Here is a 22193-nt window from a genome sequence, read left to right as displayed (position 1 = left end):
TACCCCCTGGAGTGTTACCGGAGTTTTTGGAGTGCTCAAAGAAACTGGCCTTTTTCCCGAACGCTACTCTGGTCTCCTGCTCATGAGGGATTCATTACAATATCGTAACATGGTTTAGATTTCTAAATCGTCACTAGATAGACCTACTCCTGAAAAACTTGTGCGCAAGGCTTTTTGTCCCTACGAGGCCACTGTCATTTACCCGATGGGAGGGGTGAGCGAGTGAGCCCTGCAATCTAGAATTTGACCACTGATGTCACTGTTTTCAACCCATTTTACACACTGGCCCTTTAATAGGTTCGACTTGTGTCATTGACTTTCAAAATAAAAGGAATTGCAAATACTGTTCATTTTTTTCATTTGCTGTATAATGAAAAATAAAAATACATAATTTTGTTCCCACCCGCTGCCCACTGTGGCTAAAATACATTTTGTTGCTGACCTCATCCATGGCACTAGATTGCTTAGCTTCCATGTTGGAATCTAGCCTGCTTCTCCAAAAAAGGGGTGCGGGACTGACATCCCCTGTATGTAATATACTGACTGTGGATAAGTAACCCATACAACCCAACTTCAAAAAATCAGAACTGTAACTTTAAGGCCTCCAGACGTGGTATTTCAAAGACATCCCACTTTTTGACACAACAGCTGTTGCCTGTGGGCCCCTTGACCAACCTTATAAATAGAGCCCTGCATGCTAAATGTAACCAAACACACACTTATATACCTTCAGATACCAAAACACTTTAATCAGCAACTGTTGACAGAAACCAGCCACCACATGCAGGGTAAAACGTCACTTTGATGATTTACTTCAGTTTGGAAAAATCTGTGTTTTAATTGAAGTTTTATTAAGCGTCTATTGAGTGTCTGTTTACTGTTTGCCCTTGGTTAGAGTCAGAGACACAGGAGCGAGTTATAGCAAGGCGAATTTTCCATGCATTTGTAGAGATGCATTACGCGCAGATGGTGACAACATGTGGAAGCTGGCACTGCAATTTCACACAGCAATTAGTTCGCAACTAAACGACGTGTGTTTTTGTGTGTGTGAGGCTTCCTCTGAGCGCTCGTAGCAGCCAGCTGTGTACAAGTGGGGAGATTTCCGTTAAGGAATTAGGAAGACTGGAGGGGTAAATCCGGTGAAGTTGAGCGCAGAAATAATTTGCGATGAGAGAAACAGAAATTCACAGTGCTGACTTAATTCAGTAAGTGTTCATGATTACCTTATCATCCCTATTTGCTCATGATTGATTTTCAGATTTAAAAGGATTAAATACACTTGTTGTCATGGCAACATACATTTCATTGCCACAGTATTTGTTTGTTATAATGAGGACGCAAGGCAGATTTTTGAAAATGTTCTGTGAATATACCAGTTTTATTAAATGTGCATTTAGTACCATGCTAATGGATTCAGCAGAATTGCATGTGCCCACTTCCCCAGGCATTCACTCCCTGACATCACTCAGAGTCATTTTTAATGTTTCTAGAAGGCCCTTGGAACATTTTATCCAGAGCTGCCACTCAGTGAGGCAACTGAAGTTACACAGATGAAGAGTCAGTGGTTGGAAAAACTCCATTAGGAAGTCTTAGAGTGTTGCCAAGTCCAGACAAACAGTAATATACTACATCTCCAGAGACTGATGATCCCATTCATTTTTATGCATGAACCAGCCTCCAGGATGGAACAGGACCAGCTCTGTCACCCTGCTACAAATGCAGAAACTGTTAGTGATACATTATACATGTGGTCATGCCCTTTAGGACTTAAACCACAGCTGTAGACTTGAGACGTAGGCCTAAGTCTCAAATGAGAAGACTTGACACTTGACTGGGATTTGACTGTTGTGAGTGTTGAACTATCTGAACTATCTGCTATCTACAAACTTGATTTGACATTTAAAAATAAGTCATGTAAGTATTACGTTTTGACTGCTAAAAGAAAGACATAAAAATGAATAAAACAATAGACACAACTGATACAAGAAGGGCTTGCATACTTCATTGTTTGACCTCTGCATTGGAATGACTTAACACAGCTTTGACAAGAAAATTTTTCATTTCTAGGCTCAGGATTCAGAGACCGGAAATTCTTGTGTGGACTCTCCTTTATGAGCTAGATATTAGCTCTGACAGACTTGATGCTTGACTTAGACTTAGACTCTCCTGAGTCTTGTGCTCTTCTCTTCACTGATATAGTAATGTTTAATAAGGCAAATGCAGATGTCTTCTCCCTAACTCCAACTTTCTAACCCCTGTAATACAGAAACCGAGACAGGCTTGTGTGTCTGCAACATGAAGTTAGCTAGTTTAAAGGAATACTGCATCCCCTGAATGACCATTTGTATATCGATTACTTGCCCCATGTTGCATTGAATTCTTGAAGAAAATGTTTTTATTTCACAAATGCCTCCATGGTGAATGAAGAATCCAAAAACAGAGAAAATTTTTAATGAATTCAAATCATAGCAAAACTATACAAAATATCTGGCAGCAAACTCTCGCACAACTCATACAGTATAATCCAAGTCTCAGTTATCCAATCATATGCTCAATACTTCCCATACAGGCAGCCCTTTCTGATGAGGGACTGAAATGAAAGTGACACTTATATTAGGGTGACCATATTTTGATTTCCAAAAAAGAGGACACTCGGCCGGCCACGACATAGCCTACTTAAATGATACTCGCAGTTTACTCAAAGATGCCTTATAATTTTAATATATTTAAAATTTATATGTATGGATAGAAAATTCAGTTATATTACAAAATAATATCTCTCAAAGACAGAAATTCAGATAGGTCCCATTAGGGGACACATACACACACTAGAGTGTGGCGATCCGAGCCCAACGGTACCCGACGGGTCGGCCGGGTCAAAAATGTAGCTATAAATTGTATTCGGGCTCGGGTCGGATTCGGTCAGCTTTCAGTGAAAATGTAGTGTCCTGTTTATTGCTTGGGCACTGTTATTTACGTGACAACACCTGAACATAACACACACAGACACACATTGGCTGTTTGTTTCTACCTCTCCCTCGCTGGAAGTCTCGGACCTCCAGCCGCCCGCCTCCGCCTTGATTAAACGCTGAAAATAAAATAAAAGAGGGAGGCAGGTTTTTCCTATTTTATCTTATTTTGTTTTATTTCTCCCTCTCCTCTCGCTAGAAGCGTCGGACCTCCCGTCTCCCGCTCCCGTCTCAAACACGGAGGTCTCCCTCTCCGCAGCTGAGCACCCACGGCGCACGCCCGGCCTGTTAAATAGCCTGTAACCACTGTGTGACACAAGCTCAGTGCTTTGGTCATTAAATAATATCGGGCTCGGTTCGGGTTTGGACAGAAATATGCTGCCCGTGCCGCACTCTAACACACACACACAAACACACGGAAAACCGGACATTATCATCAGTTTATAAAAGACCCCCGGACCGGATGTGAAAAGTGGACATGTCCGGGCAAAAGAGGACGTTTGGTCAGCCTAACTTATACTCTCTTCAAAGCCAGACCTCATTAAAAACAGTAATTTTACCTCGCAGAACACCGAAGTGGGTGGTCTACTGCCGAATCTATCAGTGGTTTGTTTGTGTTACTGTGAGACTATGATGAATCTGAACTAACCCTTCAAAACAGCAAAGTCACACAATAACACAAACAAACCAGCAGCTCCTGCGTTCAGGGAGGTTAAGTTACTGTTTTTGTCAATGGAGTTTGGAATGGAAGAGTGCATAGATAAGTTTCAACTTTCTGTCCGGTATCCCGTCTTTAAGGGCTGCCTGTTTGGGAAGTACTGAGCATACGACTGTAAAATCAAGATTTGTATTATATTGCACAAGTTGTGTATGAGTTTGTTTATCAGTGTTTTGATTAAGTTATGCTGTTGTTTAACGCAGTTGCCTATGACTTAAATTCATCAAAAAATGTATCTGTTTTTGGATTCTTCGTTTACCACAGAGGCATGCGGGATAAAAAAAATTTTCTTCACAAATTCAACCAAACGTGTGAGTAAGTGATAAACACATGGTCATTTAGAAGGTGAAGTATTCGTTTAAGATCAAGTCATCCTTACCTCCACAGAGCACTGTATCACTGCTCAGAGGATCCAGATGGTTCCGGTTGTCAATTATAGAGATTTGATTTTGCGGCGGAGGACATCTGCTCTGTGTCAGAGCATGTTGTGTTCATCTGCTGTTTGTTGTTGTGGACTGTGTTTATGTTTATGTTAAACTGAGAATTATGGGGGTTGGGATGCCAGCCAGTGCTCTGCACAGCAGGAAGTACTATTCCGCCATTCTTCCTTCAATTACAGTGTGCGCTAATTCAGTCAACCAGCCTGTTAAACAGCAGACAGCTAATTTAGCACAGCTCAGCTTGACAAGCTAATAGAAAGGATAGCGCTGACAGACACGATGCTCCAAGTCTATGTTCTGTGTGTGTGTGTGTGTGTGTGTGTGTGGCTTATTAGAGATGCTCTATTTGCAAATGTCAAATTACCTTTGGCACAAAATTTGGTACATCCAATTTTTGGTAATATCATTGCAGTATTGGATCATTACAATCCTCATTTAGCTGAAGCCAGGATTTGTTCCATAATATGCAAATTCATGCCTCTTCTCTTTGTTAAGCTGTGTAATCTAAAGTGAAAATTTTAAAATGAAAACTGATACAAAAATCAGTAGTTTGTGGTTTCAAATCGAGTACGATGTCATATGTTGGCCAAATTGTGTCACATTTTGATTCTAGAGATTAGTCCTAAGATCTGATTAAGAATTTTGACCTTTTATTACAAGCTTTGTGAAGATACCAAGTGTTCGCTGGTAACAAATCCTTATATTTTGTCCACATGGCACTTCAGTGAGGCGTACCCACAAGGTTTGATAACCTTAAGTGCTGAGAGTCCAGAGATGTTGCATAGCAAATCTGGAGATGATTGGATCAGCAGTCACTGGGGAGTTCCCAATAAAATTGTGAATCCTCCTTGCACACATAGTATTATATACTTCAGTGTAGTGTGGGTGTGTGTGTGTGTGTGTGTGTGTGTGTGTGTGCGCGTGTGTGAGTGAGAGAGAGAGAGAGACGTGCAGGCGAATTTGCTTCATAATGCAGTTTCATCCTTATTAGAGTCACACTGCCAAACACACTTAACACTAATTTCATTAGTTTTCAATGTTGCAGACAGTCAAAGATCTCATTTAAATAATCTAACACCGTCTCAGAGACGCAACGACTCAATGTGTTCCACAAAATTCTATCAGTGTATCTGACCTAGTTATACACATTTTCTCATTTAGGCTTGTGTTTTTTTAATTCACTTTTCAAGTAATTCTCAATTAAAATCTCTTGACCGAGCTGTGACCTTCATTGGTGGAAACCCATGTTGATTTAAACCAGTGGTTCTCAACCTTTTTTTGTGTCAGGGACCCATAAATGATACACATTAGGTCCATTTGATCAGGTTTTGCTTTAGGGACTTTCATCTAAAAAAGATTTTGGTTGTTAGATTGATTAAAACCTTCAGTGTATCCCAACTTTTATTAATAACCCCTCCTTAAGAACCTGGATAAAATCATTTCTGACTTCATCTGGCATAAGAAACCTCCTGGAATAAGGAAAGATTTCTTGCAGAACCCCATACCACAGGGTGGGATGGGTCTACCTCATTTCAAACTCTATTATTGGGCCTGCAATCTGCGTGCACTCTCCTTCTAGCTTTAAGACCAGACACCTTCCTGGCTCTATATTGAAAGAAAGAGTTGTTCCCCAACTTCTTTATCAGCCCTACTCTATTCCTCTTTATTTTCTTCACACTTGTATTCTACAAATAACTCAATAGTTTCACACTCACTTAAAATTTGGTCTGTGGTTAGGAAAAGTTTTGGGTGGCATTCTGGCTCTCTACTGGCTCCTTTGGTTGCGAATCACTCTTTTACTCCATGTCTCACTGATCCGGAGTTTCGGCTGTGGCATGAAATAGATTGATTAAGACCAGAATTCTAAAGTTAGAAACTACAGCTGAGCAGATAACTGTGGAGGAATGAACCCTATGATCAGATTAGTTACTCTTATGACTCTTACTCATACGGGGCTAGTGAATTAGTGGAAATAAACTATCCCCCATTTTTCTGGGAACCCTTTTGTAACCCCCCATTTAAGAACTACTGATATAAACAACTTTCTATCATCATTTTGGGTTATGTTAAGTTAACCAACAAGCTAACATGTTGACAGTGTGCTCTGTACCTGCGAGCTATCTGTCAGGAGTGATGGCTATCTGAAATCTGTGGAGACATGCATGCTGAACATCACTCACATTCCTCTCGGACATGTCCAGATTTGCAGCGTCTGTACCCATGCACAGTCTTTGAAGAGAGAACTCTTTCTCAGCTCTTTCATACTGAACTTGTACTTTCCTGTTCTGTGTGTACAGAAGTTTAGAGAAATAATTAGACATTAGAGATAAAAAGATAAGTTCAGTTAACAGGGAAGGGATGGGAAAACCTGACTTATTGTTGCATTCATTGAGGTATGGGTATTATAATAAAACAATCCACTGTTAAGGGGACAGTTCACCTAAAAAAAATCAAAATTACACATTTTCCTCATATCTGTAGTGCTGTTGATCAGTCTAGATTGTTTTTTTTTTTGTTTGTTTTTGTTTTTTTTTTGGATATATAGTCTGTAGAGATGTCTGCCTTCTCTCCAAAATATTGGAATTCGATGGCATTCAGTTTGTGGTGCTCAAAGCGGCAAAAGAAAATACATTTGAAAAACTCAACAGCAATGTCTCTTTCCAGAAATCATGACCTGGTTACTCAAGATAATCCACAGACCTTGTTGTGAGCGTTTTTATATGTAAGAGCTATTTTATTTCTACCAACTGCACCCGCCAACAGTATCACAGTGCAAAGTGAAGTGTGCATCTACTCATGGACAAGAGGCTCATGCTGGCATCTTGCTTGAATGAGCTGTAATGTTAGTTCGCTCTTTACTTCAGTGGGTAAGACTGTGGAAGATCAACGCAGTGAAACAGTTGGTGAATGTAGTTTGATATGAAGAAAATAGTTCCTACATGAAACTGTTACAACAAAGTCTGTGGATTATCTTGAGTAATGATAATCTGATTTCTGGAAAGAGACATTGCTGTTGAGATTTTCAAATGCAGTTCTTGGTACTTCGAGCACCACAAGACGAGTGTCATCTAGTTCCATTATACTGGAGAAGAGGCAGACATCTTTATAGCCGATATCTCCAACACTCTGCAACTCACACCAAAACTATCTAGATCAATAAATAGCACTACAGGTAAGAGGAAAAAAATGTATTTTTGATTTTGGGGTGACTTTGTCTTTAACATGATGCAATCACAGAGCCTTTTTTTGCATGTTCTCATACAACATTTCTCTTTGATCTATAGTTCACAGGCACATGTTGAATGCTTTTAACATCTTGGCTAAGGTTTTTCATGGCTTAATATGCTTTACCTTCATCAAAACTTGCACTTGAAGCAGTCTGGGTCTAAGCCCATTTGGCACCTCAAAACTCCACACCCTTATTTCCAACACACTGTCAGTGTCAGTGTCAAAGCCAGGGGCGTAAATATAGACAATGTGTTTGGCAGAAAATAAGCCCTTGGGAGTGATTCAGATTGCCACCTTGGAAATTAATTAATTAAAAATGATGTCATTTGCTATGTATGCCCTGGAAAGGCTAAGAAAGAAAGGGATTTCTTATTTTCTTTGGTATTTTTGTCATTTACAAATATGCAATGATGATTGCTGTGTAATATGTATGTTGATGTTATCCAGCATTTAGACCCTTTTGAACATTTGACAGTATGATAAACAGTGCGTGTATATGTGTGTGCTTCAAACTAGTAACTAGTGTGCACTGGGGTCCGTCATAACTACCTTACACCACTGGTCAAAGCTTTACCTTTGCTTCAGCTTTGTGGCTCAGATTTGTTTTGACTTTGAAGTAAACCTTGCTAGCTGTTTCCTTGCCTGCAGTCTTTAGGCTAAGCTAAGCTGAACCCAACTTTAGCTCAATAGTTAACGGACAGAAAATAGGAGTATCTGATCCTCTCATCTCAGTCTCAGCAAGAAGGTAAATCATTGCATTTCCCAAAACTGGGAGCTACTCTTCAAAATGTAATCAAAGGTTTCTTTCTGTTTACAGAGTCACCTCCAGAGAGGACAGGACGCCGACGCAGCATGCCAGGCAGCTCCTCAGACAAGAACACACCCACTATGGAGGCTACGTCCACTGCTGCCACACCTTTCAGAGTCACCGTGAGTACTGTGAGTTTGTCTTTTTATGTATTGTCTTCTCTATTAGTTTTTCCTCTCTGACTTTGTCTCCACCTTAGTTTGCCGTAGGAGGCTCTTAGCTGTGGATCAATGTCTACAGAAGGCTGGTCTGGTGTCCAGATGGACCCATGCCAATCTGAAACTCATCTACTTCAAATGTTGGAATGGGGCCTTTGATGTTTGGGTGTCTGCACATCACACATCTACACATCTTGGGTTTATGTTCGGCACACCAACCTTTGCGATCGTGCCTTTTTTATATATATCCTGTGTGATCTTTCAACGCATCTCGCGCCGAATCATTTTAACATGCTGCATGTGAGCCGACACGCACGCTTCCGCACCTGTGCACGCTCAACACAGTCACTCACTCACTTACAGGCAAACTGTCTCTCTTCTTCTCTGTCAAGCACACACACACACACACACACACAGCAGTCCTTTGTCTGTCATCTTGCTCTAATTCAAATCCGGTATGCTTTCTGCCATGTTTAATTCAATAGATAAACAGCCAGTTAATGAAGCAAAAAATTCCGCTATGACTCATCAATTTCAAGCTAATTAGCAATTAGCAGCGCATATTTCCATTAATAAATAATGAGTGGGGAGATGACGACCTGGAGGTGAACTGTAAACAGTAGATGTAAGGCCAGGGGGGCCAAGAGCACTCAGCACTCAGTCTATCATAAACAGTCCTCCAACTTCATGTTAACTTTTAGCCTTTGTAGCAGGTACACTAATGGGCCAAGTTAAGGGCTAAAGGACATTATTTTCTTTCTGAAAATAAAAAAATATATACTCAGTTCTTTCATGTTCTGTGTCAGCCATCTTCAGCACTCTCAAGTTTCACCAAAAGGTAGTGTTCAGTCTCTACAAAAACAAATTGTTATGCCTCTAAGGCTTACTTAGCCCAAAGTAAATACAAAAAATAACAAATAGGCTGGACCCAGTGGTGCTGGACCACCTGCTGAGTGAGAAAAAAATGTTTCATGAATTGAAACAGTTTTAGATTTATTTTCGGAGTAGCACATATTAAATCTCCACAGCTTGACGAGCTACAGATTGCACAACTCTTATCTGTTGGCGTAAAAAAGCAGAAATGTTGTTTCCACGCATGATGAATAGTTACTCGTTGTGAATGTGTGCATATATGCGGCCTCCCTTTTTCCGTCTTGTGAATGTGAAAGTCATTGAACTATTTTATTTTGATATGTCCCTAAATCAATGAATGGATATAGAGAGATGTATAAAACAAGAGAAGAAGGAGACAGAAAGGGTCAGATAGAGGGGCTAAATATTGATTAAGTGTCTCTTACGTAGCTCCTTGTACTCTCCAGGGAAGAGAGAAAGAGAGAGGGCTGCAGCAAAGTCATCCTGTCTCAATCACATGACCACTTAACTTACTTATGTAGGCTTATTGCTAAGCAGCAGTGTCTTATTGCACAAAGAAAGCTTTCCCAGACAGTGTTTTACCCTTTTCCTGCACTTTTCCTTATACTGCCCCCCTCTGGCCTGTGATGGTGGCACAGCCAACAAAGTTGTTCAACTTTTGTTGAATGCAAACTAGTAAACAAGTTAGATTTGATTACAATTTTGTTGGTCATCGACTTGAATTAATTTAAGGAGGATACATAATAAATGTTGAAGGACTGCAGTTTGATATTGCCAATATGCCGACAGGTACACACACAGAGAAAGACACAATAGATACAGTGTGTGGATGGATGAATAGGTGGATTGGATACAGGCATGTTGGCACACACAAATGTAGCAATGCAAACAGGGAGACGTGCAGGCGGGCGGTCGTATTCTCCTCCTGCTCGCCTGCATCTCCCACTTTTAGCAATGACAAACCACCCCTCACTTTTCTCCCTCCAGTGAAAAGAGTTGTGGTGACATCTAAAGTACCCCTCCTAGGCCTTGAGCTAAATCTGTCAAAATGTTTTTCTCTCATGTTCTTTGCAGAGACTGGGTTCAATGTCTGCACACTCAAATGGATGCCACGCACACACACGCACGCACCACTCATAAGCACATCCTCCGGCTCTTCTCAAAAACAATTTCTCCCCAGTAGGCATGGAAGAAAACTAAAATCTCTCCAAAGCTTAATCTTCCACAGCCAATTCACAAATACTAGACGATTGCATACATTAAATCCAAAAGTTACAACTTGGTAGTTTTTCTCTTCTTCAGTGCTTGTTTAAAGAGAAGACAAACAAACCTTATCTAAGTCTGTCACGTCCGCGTCCCGCTGATTGCACTAGCTGGCTGGATTGATTCTCAATTGTGACTTAGCTCCTTATCCAATCTCTCCCTGACTCTATTCCGCCTACCTCCCCTCTCCTCTCAGATAATAGCAGGGGGTCTAATTGGACAGGTATGTCTCTTGTTTTCATCAGGTTGTGCTAGAGGAGGACAAGAGAGGTTGATGTGGAGGCAGGGAACACCCCGCTGATTGTCCAGGCACTGATTCTATCAGCCCCCATTAGGGAAGCCGGGAATTGCCAAGCCAAGGGAATAGCCTTAACTTGTTGCAAGCATTTGCTTTAATTTCATGAAGAAGAAAAAAAAAAAGAAAACTAAAAAAAGCAAAGCGATTAAAATTAAGCTGTCCTCTTAGTGCTGATTTAATGGGCTTGGACAGGCTGAGATTACAATCAAGTATGCAAAGCCTGTTATGCACTCACTCACACACACAAACAAACAAACACACACATGGTAGAGAGGTAAGCTAGCACACATTTGCACTGTAAACAAGGTAATTTAGTAAATATCAGGGATGGTGCAATATGCTTATCTCCCATGTCAATACTGTAATGATACTCGGATGCTGATTTAATATGCATTGCCATTTTTAAGTATTGCGACTTGATTTTATGTTTTATTGTAATTTTGTTTACTTTTTTAACACAAGACCATGAGAAAAAGTTAAATGATACTCTTCTAGAGGCTGTGTGTCATGAGACATTTTTACAAAATCAATGCACATCACATGTCAGTCAGTCTGTTATATCAGCAGCATCATAGGCTGCATAGAAATGTGGTGATTAAACTAATAACCGTTTTTATGGTCTTATCTTTAGTAATTTTATTCCAGTGAAGCACTTTGTGGCCTTGCTCTATGAAAGGTGCTTATTTGATAACCTTTACTTACTGAAATGTATGTTACTTGATAAAATTAATAAAAAGTTAACTTTAGCTGCTACATTTAGCTGCTCCCTGCTCATCAAGCTGGTGCAGTGTTTCCCATACATCTCTCTGTCTTTTTAATAGACCATAAATGACACAAGAAGTAGCTATCTAGCCACCCAACTGTCCCTCCACCTTTCCCTGCTGCTATGGACCAAAGCAAAGTGTAGGCCAAAGCTCCAGAGATGGACCTTCAGTAGTGGCAGTGGCAGCTTGAATTCAGATGGGACATTCTCTGGCCCCGGGGCTCACAGCAGGCTGGGTCTAAGCTGTGTAACAGCAGCAACAGAAAGTTTGCTGATCTGGTGGGGAGTTTGTGCTGGGCTGTCTGAAATTCAGTTACCACTGGAGCAGCCGAAGGTCTGTCTCCTTGGACTGTCTGCCAAGAGGTGGTGCAGGAATGAATGCTAAAACCTGGAAATGAGTTAGCATTTCTGCCTTCCCAGTTCCCTTGTCTTGAATTTGATAGGTTTCTGACTGGCTTTTTGGTGGGATGTCTGTTATAAGGTTGTGGTTAACACAAGCTTAAGAGACTTCTGCAATTTCCCTTACAACATAAAATTTGTCATTAAAAACCCTACTTATAAATTTGGAAGCTTTTATGTGTCTTAAAAAAGGTCATCACACCAAACACAGCTTTACAACCACGCGACTGTGGTGTAGTTCATGTATAGCCTAACATTAGCTTTTCACTTTTGGCAATTGCATTTACACACCAGAAATCATAAAAGTAGTGTTCATTTATGAAAATTATCTCACTGAACAACACATTTAAGTGTCATAAACTTTTGTTTGCCACAGATCATATTTTCTGCAATAATCCAAATTTCAGTGGAAAATTCCTATGGCTTTTTGTCGGGGGAACCAAGACAATGTTAACGTCCATGTTGGCCTACAAAAAATGTCACCCCTCCAGCACTCTATTTTCTGTTTTGTCGTTTTGACTTTGTTATTCTTAAGTCAAGAGTGTCTTGACGAAGGTCCAGTGGGACTGAAACCTTAGTGTTACTACTAAATTGTTAAGCTGAGCAAGAGCAGTGTGCGGGATCTTCTGTTCATAGACTCAAATGATATTTTCCAGTGCACCTGCATCTGAGACAGTTAGTTGTGCAAATGTCTCTCTTAAAACCATCAGACTTTGTTATTCTTGATACAAATATGACATCACATCACTTGTAGATTACCACAATAAAAGCGGCAACTTCTTTCCATTGATTTAGGCATTAAAAATGGATTAAGAAAATCATATAAAGAAAAATCACGTTACTTAAGTGAATCTAGATTTTTCTTATCCCTAGTAAATATTCACAATCAAATTCTTTCAACAACCATCATATTCCTTTTGGAGCCAGTACAGTAGGCCCATGACCGGAGGGATGGTGAAGCTCAGCCTCTCCTTCCCTTCAAGGATGCACGTTGAGTCAGATTAATCTATGCCCTCCTTCCACTAATTAGCTGTCAACCGTAGAAATGTGGAATAATTAAAGAGCTCGTTGAAATTCACACTAACGTGTGACACTGTAATGCCCCCTGTCAGGTCGCTCTGGCTGTAATTGCCGTATCATGTTTCTGTGTGTAAGTATGTGTTCGCAGAATGAAACGTGAAGGGTCAAACGTCACAGCAAAACCGATAATATCCATGAACCAAACGGAAATTAATTAATAGACCTCAACAGTATTTAAGTCCTGTAGTCAATATATTGCTTGATTCAACCAAGCACACTGGGAAATTGTATTCCCGTGAGTCAGTTAATGTATTTCTTTATCACACAATAGAACAATGGTATGATGTATGGCATCTCATTAGGTGTCATTTTTCATTGTGTATGTTGGAGCCAAGCCAGCTCTAAAAACTGATCACGTACAGCAAGACGTAATTGGAGTGCTGAGCTTTTTAGTGTTTTTTAGCCTTCAGTCACTCATTGGCTGGTGTCATATGGAAACATATGCTCACACAAGGACTGATGAGAATATAAACCACAGGGACCTTAATTCTTCTGTATTTGCCCATCTTCTGTTTTAGCTCCGTCTTGATTGTCCCTCCAGCCATCGCTGTGCTCTGCTGAGCCCTGATCCAGCGGTGACCTTGTCACTCATTTGCTGCACTGTTCTCCTCACTTTCCCCCTCGTTTAGTTTTATTCTATTGCTTTTTTCTATCAACTCATTCTCTGGCACCCCGACATTGTGCACCACTTTTTCCATTTATCCTGCTCCTATGGCTCGTCCCTCTCTGGCAGGCACTCACTGTCATTTTCTCAATTTTTGACTACATCACCTCTATTTCTGTCCTCTCCCTATGTCACCATATGTCTCTATCTTTATTTCTCTGCCTGCATGTTTTGTTTTGTTTTTCTCTCGCTCTCTCAATCATCTGGTATGAGCAGGCGCCGAAGGCGAATTAAATGCTTGCGTTTTTGCAGCGCTCCCAGTTTGTCTCGCCTCCTGTGGGGTTTAATCTGGTGTTAATATAGGCATCAGTCATCCTTAATGACTGATTGTAAGTGAGGAAATAGGTCGTTCATATCTGCTGACCTTTAACCTGTGCAATAGCTCTGCAAGGGCTCCAACAGGCTGACTGATTTAGAGAGCAGCGTTATATGATGTCGCATTGCTGTCCAAATGCACCGGAGAGGGAGAACGGGAGAGCGAGGAATACAAAATAATCAGAGAAATGATAGGGTTGTGTGTCTTTCTGACTTCTCTCCCTTTTCCTCTCAATTCTGTTTCTCTTCCTCCCTCCGTTCTTTAGAGTCCATCCATCACGAGAAGCAGAGAAGTAAAAACAGAACAAGCAGCCACTAATCAATCCGCCTCGCCTGCAGGGACAGGTTTCTATTCACTGACTTATTTCTGTAGATGGAGAAAAAAAGAGAGGCATTTTAATTTGTGTGCTGTGAATATGCCAACAGCAGCAGGCACACACACTCTCCAGGGACTACAGGGACGAGGCGTGGAATTACTATAAATTTGAAGGTGATTGTGAATGATATCCAGAAATGAAGAACGATGTGTGTCATTTTTCGCACATACGTGTGGGTGTCGGTGTTATACTGCAGTGTAGGGTTGGGTGATATGATGGTATGTACTGTGCTGTGGCAGAAATGTGTCCACCGGTAGAGATTTGGCAATATCGTCTCCACTGCAGGAGCTATTTGCATGATTCTCAAGATCTCACAAATATAGCTGCCTCTATTTGGGCAGACTTGGATGAGGGGAGAGAAGTTGTAAATAAATGTTTCTGTAACACTCTAAATTATTGTTCTCAGTAACAACAGATATTTCATTTTGAAAGAATTGTACTTTTACTGTTTCGAGTGTTGTTTTTAACTTAAGTGTTGTATCATGTGAGGTAGTTGTTTTTTTGTTTGTATAAAAGTTCCAAACGAAAGAAGAAAATAATCAAATGTCAAAAGGTTATTTTGAACCATTGCTTAATTATCATTATTATTATTGCAAATTTACAGAACAGTTACTGTATCATGATATACACTGTCACAGTATTATAAAATTACATAAACAGTGATAGAAGATTTTGGCCATATCAGCCACCACCACTGCCATTCAGTCAATATCCTTTACCTTTACTTAAAGGGTAACTTTGTAATTTTTCAACCTGGACCCAATTTTCCCATGTTTTTGTGTCTAATTGACTAATCGGAACAGCTGTTTTTGAAATTGGTGCAGTATTGAGCAAGACTGCTGCAGCCAGCAGTAGTGAACTTAATGTAATCTCTGGGGGCAATTGAGAACCTTTAATTTATGGCCACTAAAAGTGTTTGTTTTTGCCACTGACAGGCTCAGATTGTTATTAAAAGTGTCTGACAACATTATCACCAACCTTACAGAGATAGACGGTGTTGTCAAAGAGTAAGCTCCTTTTTGTTTAACGAGAAACAGCCCTGAAATTGCCACCCCCAAACTCACCAGACTCCATTTAAAAAATATCAATTTAATCATTGTACAACATGTTTCATTCAATTCAACACAAGCAAAATCAAACTCACAAAAGCTGTCAAAGTTTGTCTCTCCACTGTTCCATTAATTGCCATCTGTGGTTTGGTTGAAATAAACCCTTAATTCATTCAGTTAGATGTGAAAATATGCTGGCTCTTAACAGGCTAGAATTACTGCTTATTTAAATGGAGTCTGGTGGATCTGGCGATGGCGATTTCGGAGCTGTTTCTGGTTAAACAAAAAGAAACAAAGATCTTATTCTTTCATAAAGAGGTCTCTCTCTGTAGGGATCCTTCCCACAATGTTGTCAGACACTTATGATAACAAAAGCAGCAAAAACAAGCACTTTTCCTGGACTGTCATTTACGGTGCACAGTTGCTCACAGGGATGACATTGCAACCTGTTTTGCCGCCGTCGGCTGCAGCAGTCTTGCTCAATAATGGACCACACTTTAAAAAATTTCTGTCTCCATTTCTCACTTAGACACAAAACATGGGAAAAAAGGATCCAGGTTGGATAGACCAAAGGTCCCTTTTTAAGTCCTCTCATCATGCGTTTTGAAGGAGCTGATCCGGGAGCAATGCTTTATGCCGTCGAAGAAAGCAATCTTCTTACTGCACAGACTCTGACTCATATTCGTCATTGTTTAAAATGGTGCCCATGCTAATCTAACCACATGCCCACACACTCACATACACATATGGAGTGAATGACGGCTAAATGAGAGAGTGAGAGTTTGATTCAGAGAGCAAAACTGTCAAGAGTCACAGGTGGATCAATGCAACAGCAGTGACTCAGTTCATTTAACTAAAAGCCCCTGAGCAGAGTTCAGTGGTGGCAGGTAGCAATAGTAAGCCATTTACTGCACACTTTCTGTAGGCTTACATATACCGTGTCAGATTAGAGTTAGTATCATAACCACAGAGTTTGATTGTTGTGGAATATGCACACAGTAGCTGTTGCAGATGGTATGAATAAATGGTATACAATTGATTTGTTTGGTTTCAAGTGACAATTGGTATTTAAAATGAGAGCTGCAGCACATCCATCGACATCACACTAATTGCATACAATATGTGGTGCATCATTTTCCTACTATACTGTTTTTGCAGTACAGTAAATCAGTGTACTTTACTTTTCAACCTCAGCAGCATCTTTCCTTAAACTTCCCTGCCTGGGAAATTCCCACGTCTTCCAAACTCTATGTCCAAGTTTATAATGCAGGCCTTCTGTTATAAATTTGCGGCCTGTGAGCTCAAACTGACCTATTTTCTCAGACTTTAGACAGCTCCCTCCAGAGCCGCAGAAGAAATCATTCAGCTGTTATTCACCGACTGAGTAGTACTTTCGAACTTTATGCATAGAAATTGGTTGACTGCCCCTTTAAAACAACTTGTTTTCAAAGATTTTCCTCAAGTTTTCTCACCACCATCCGCAATTTGTTTTAATGTTAAGCAGCTGTGAGTGGCTCCTCAATTTCCTTTGAGCATTGCATTGTGGGACAGCAGGGTACATCAAAAGCGTTTACTGTGAATATGGATTGTTTTGAGTACACTCTTGAATAGGTATGTGTTATGGAACTTGGACGCAACTATTGTTTTTGGTCACGCACTAATGGAACAGAGACGCTGACATGAATACACCAACATTAGCAAGTCTTTGTTCCTGGCCCAGAGTGTTTCACTGATGACAGGTGTTGTTCATCAGGATGCTGTGGCTCCTCTGTGATCATCTGGCAGGCTGTCTGGAAGTCACTCTCTAATTATCCCTATCCCATTGTTGCCCGAGGCGACCTGTTCACACTGTAGGTGGTAATTATACAGGTGTGTTAATGGCCTGACTGGGGTGGAGAGAGGTCTTTTCACGGCGTGTCGCCTGTCTCCGTCTTGTGAAATGTGTGCATGTAAGAGGTCACCAAGGGAACTGTAGGTAAGCCTCTGAGTCTCTTCACCACATTGCGGCTCCTCAAGGTGTTCAGTCTGTTATCCAGCCTGTGCATCAGCTGCTTTGTTGTTTGAGTGATAAAGAGCTCCACCTGAGCCCGAACACTACCTGGTTTCATACTTTCTCCAGCACTCGGGTTTGCTTATTAAGTGCTGTCTTGTTCGTGCTGCCCTCCAAAGTCTCTCTATCAGCTCTCCAATACACATCCTTTATTCAGTCCTCCTTTTCATCCTCCTCTTCGTCCTCTCTTCCCCGAGCTTCTTCTCAGCAGTGAATTCTAAAAGAACAAGCTGAAAAAATATTAGGCTTTTTTTTTCTCTCTCTCTCTCTCTCTCTCTCTCTCAAAACTTGCAACAGCCTGCCATTTTTGCACCACATCTCATTTGTTCATATTCTCTCACTCTTAATGCCAGCCAACAGTTGCCATGGAGACGGCGAGGTGCTTGGGGGAGTGTGATTGCAGATGTTAGAAGAAGTAAACACACAGACTCAGACAAAGAGAAGAATGAGAAAACTAATAAAGGGGTGTATCCATTGAATAAATGTGTGATTATACAGCACGCATGCTTGTGCGTTGCAATTAGTTACAAATGCTGACATGATTGCTGCTGTGGGAAACAGTCTGTAATTGTTGCATAAATATTACCTACCAGCTTATTATGTCCGTGCTCTTTGATCATCATCTTTTGTTAAGGTTCTGCATTTGAATGTTTCGGTAGTTTTATGTCTTTTTGTATTGGGGTCACACAATATATTGTTTCTCTTATCAACATTTTCATTTCAACTTGCGTGATGAGCACATGATGAAAGACTGCGATATTGCAAGCAGGGATTTTTTGAGTTAGTTGAAAGAGTATGAGTAGATAGAGTAAATGCAATTTGGAACACAGCTGTCATTCCTTTTTTTTATTAGTACCTTTTTGTTCAGTTCAATTTGTTGAATAAAAGAATAAAGGAAATTATTGCCCTCATTTTTTTAAAACTCAACAAGCAGTTTGTTGTATAATAGGAGTATACTGAAAGCTGCAGAAAGGACTGAGTACACTTTAACATATGTTTATATATCACAAGAAATAGTGTTATTCCGATATATATCACAATCACATATTGCTAAGGTTGGGTATCGGTACTCAATACCTCTTAAAGGGGAAGTTCCGTTTTTTACAACCTGGACCTTATTTCTGGCATTAAATACGGTTGTTTACTCACCCAGATAAGTTTGGTATCATTTGGGGTCCTTCGGAAGATATTTAGATCCGCGAGAGCCGCGTACGTCCATATAGTGGGAATGATCGGGGCACCGACAATGAGGCTCTAAATAACACATTATCTGCCGCGAAATTCGTTCATTTCACCAATATGTTTTTATGAATCGCTAGAGTTGCTTGTCATCATCATCCGGGTCATTTATACTGACCTACTAACCTCTGACTTGGATGAGGTCATCCAGAGGCAATTCGTAAAGACAGTCCTCTTTACCACCGAAACGTTCACCTTTCTGTTTCTCACTTTTTGTCACTGAGCACTATGTAATAATAAATTCACGTTTTGCATAAGAAGTGCCTCTGCTTTTTGGGCAGTGTGCGGGCCGTTGTACACAAGTGATGAGAAGAAATTAAAGAAATGTAAATTCTCATAGTTATTTACTTGTCAAGCAAACAAATTCAAGGAAAATAAACAATTTATTCATGTGTGTAGGCTACTTACTCAATCGAAAGTTGCCCGTTCGGTCCGGCAGGTTTTGGCTGGGTCTTCCAGTTTAGGTGGTAAAGAGGATCTTTACGAATTGCCTCTGGATGACCTCATCCAGGTCAGAGGTTAGTAGGTCAGTATAAATGACCCGGATGATGATGACAAGCAACTCTAGCGATTCATAAAAACATATTGGTGAAATGAACGAGTTTCGCGGCAGATAATGTGTTACTTAGAGCCTCATTGTCGGTGCCCCGATCATTCCCACTATATGGATGTACGTGGCTCTCGCGGATCTAAATATCTTCCGAAGGACTCCAAATGACACCAAACTTATCTGGGTGAGTAAACAACCGTATTTAATGCCAGAAATAAGGTCCAAACTCCGTGCCGGATCAACAAACTTTATGTTACTGCCATCTTCGTAGCTGCTCTTCTCCTGATGAACAGTCAGTTCAACAACTGCTTGGTTAGCCCAAACTAACACAGCGGCAGCAGCTAACATCCAACGCAGAACCATTAAAAGGTCCCAACAAACTCACACCGACACTTGAACCTATTAATAACTGTTAGATAACATTAGCTGTGTGATGCTAACAGTTAGCCCTGTCACTGTGTTTGTACTGCTGAGCAGACTCTCACAACTGCCCCGCAACAGCTACAACCCCTACAGTCTTACCCCTAAATTAGCTCTAGCTCGTGAACCAGTTCCATTCAGGATTCTTGGAACCATGGTGCTATCTAGCAAATCAGCCTGTGTTTCCACCAGTTTTGTGCAGAGCCATTGTAATCAAGAATGGAGGCTGTTACACCAAGCACAACAGAAGAAGTAGCAAAATCCCTACTTAACATTGATTACCGGTGAACAGATATTTGTTTTTACTGAAAAAACAAGAATGTACCAACTATTAATGAGTCCACTGCACACTCTTTTTTTGTCAAAGGATTTCTCACTTGACTTCTTCATTGTTACATTCTCCATCCTCTCTTTCCAACCTGTAGAATTTGACTCATGTCGTCACCGTTCGCACTTCAGGTCAAGGAAAACCTGCTATTGTTTGGTTCCAGCTGAGAACCAACTTTATGGGCTCTGTTCCAATTTATTTTTTGTTGACATGCTCTGAGAGGTTGAAAATTAGGTGCAGTAAGTGTAACTGAACTGGTTCCATGTTGGTGGAAAAGCAGTATCCGTGGTGTTGGGAAGTGGAGTATGTTACAGATGGATTTGGCAGTGCAGAGGCTGAGATGCCACCAAACATTTGTGAGGATATAAGGCTATACCACAAGCCACTCCGTTCACATTATGGATATTGAGTAAAGTACTCTATTGATATTGGTTTCACTTTCAGGATACTGGTATTGTAATTTTTTAAATGACACCCAGACCTTCATATCGCATGTTTTTCTTTTATCGTCTGGCCCTACTTTGTATTCAGGGAATATTCTATCTTTGACCTTGTCTTCATTTTTCTGACTGTGAACATCACTCTCACTCTGATATGAAGATCTATACTCATTTATTACCTATTAACTATTCATGACACTTGGCCTCACCGAATTTAGGACGTGAAGCGCAAATGTCGGTATTAATATGCTCTGTCCCGCTGCCAAGTTGAGCTCCATGATTGACATCTCGGAGACTCACAAAGTAGCAGCGACACGGTTTTACTGACTGTCTCCATGTCTCTCCGTCAGGGCTTTCTAAGTCGACGGCTGAAGGGCTCCATAAAACGCACCAAGAGTCAACCCAAGCTTGACCGCAACTCCAGCTTCAGACACATCCTTCCTGGCTTCAGGAGCGTCGACAATGACAGGTAAGGTGTTTGTTGGTCGTGGTGATGCTGGTGTGTGTTTGTGTATGCTGGATTAGTTCACCTCTCCGTTCTATTCTGGTGCCTCTCTTCTGCCTGATGGCTGGTTATTCAGGTCACTGTTGACATTTGCGTATTGTGTTGTCAGTGTATAGTGAAAAGAAGTGAATCTTGACTCTCATCTGTCACTTCTGATCTGTCTCACTCTTTCTCTTTTTCCCAGTGCAATTCATGACCATTCTCCTGTCCTGTGTTGTGTCATGCCATAGCAGGTTTGGTTTTTGATAGAGCTGTGAAAATCAACTCATGTATTTGCAAAAAGGTACCTGTACTGAAATACCATTTGTTTTGCTTTGCCTCACCATTAGGGCTGGGCAATAGAAGCCATTTGAATACTGATTGCGATAGAAAATAGCAAGTAGGGTTGCCGCAGTAGTCGTTGATATGTTAAATTGACTTGCATTTGTATAGCACCTTTCTGGTCTTCCTACCACTGAAAGCGCTTTTACACTACATGCCACATTCACTCATTCTCACACACATTCATTCACTACCATACAAGAGCCCACCTGCTACTCAGTTAAATATTCACACACACTCACACACCCATAGATGGCCATCAGGAGCAATTTGGGGTTCAGTATCTTGCCTGAGGATACTTCGACATGTGGAACAGAGGAGCCAGGGATCGTCTTCGTAGTGAAAACAAAAGTGCCTCTTTGCTAATATTTTGGATTTAAACACAATGCTAATAGGGAACCTGATAACAGTAATGAGGGAAATGGAGTTGATAACATCGCAAAGAATTTGGAGGTGTGCAGACTGTCGCCTGCAGCTCTTCATCTAACAGCTCACTGTGGCTACTCCTTATTGTTCCATTCCTCCCTGCAATATTTCAAACTGATCCTCTGTCAACAAGCGTTGAGAATGACAGATGATGTCTTGTTATTGCAGACGTATTTTTGGTGAACAATAGCAGCAGTACTAATCTTACTGGCAGCCCCATTGCATTTCCTGTGACTACGTCATAATAAAAGTCAACTAGTGATTTGCCAGTAATATGCTCCTACTGAGAAGCTGCAGCAGTAGGAAAGGTTTGTTTGTAATAGTACTAGCTAAATACAGTGCTGTACAGATAATGAGCATCATCAACCAATATCTTTCCTTGTAAAATATCTGCTGTAATCGGTAATACCGGTGCTGCCGCAGGTTTACTAACCAGTGGGGACATTTTCTATTTTTTGAAGCAATGCTGTCATTGCAGTCAGTTTCTCACGGTTTGGATTCCTTCAGTGTTC

General features: G+C 40.8%; 1 protein-coding gene across 9 annotated transcripts in view; it reads left to right on the top strand.

Moving 5' to 3' along the window:
* Positions 1 to 22193, top strand: part of dab2ipb (DAB2 interacting protein b) — a 248691-nt gene that overhangs the window by 125646 nt on the left and 100852 nt on the right. For 6 of the 9 annotated variants that reach the window (XM_033647462.2, XM_033647467.2, XM_033647461.2 and 3 more), the window contains 2 exons: positions 8173 to 8294; positions 20780 to 20898. In XM_033647462.2, the coding sequence (XP_033503353.2) occupies positions 8173 to 8294; positions 20780 to 20898 (241 nt within the window). The remainder of the gene's footprint in view (positions 1 to 8172; positions 8295 to 20779; positions 20899 to 22193) is intronic. The other 3 variants (XM_033647470.2, XM_078162229.1, XM_033647465.2) reach the window with 1 other exon arrangement.

Source organism: Epinephelus lanceolatus, chromosome 19 (genome assembly GCF_041903045.1).
Source record: "Epinephelus lanceolatus isolate andai-2023 chromosome 19, ASM4190304v1, whole genome shotgun sequence".
NCBI lineage: Eukaryota > Metazoa > Chordata > Actinopteri > Perciformes > Serranidae > Epinephelus > Epinephelus lanceolatus.
The sequence above is the reverse complement of the archived record's forward strand: the minus strand, read 5'-3'. Positions and strand labels throughout refer to the sequence as shown.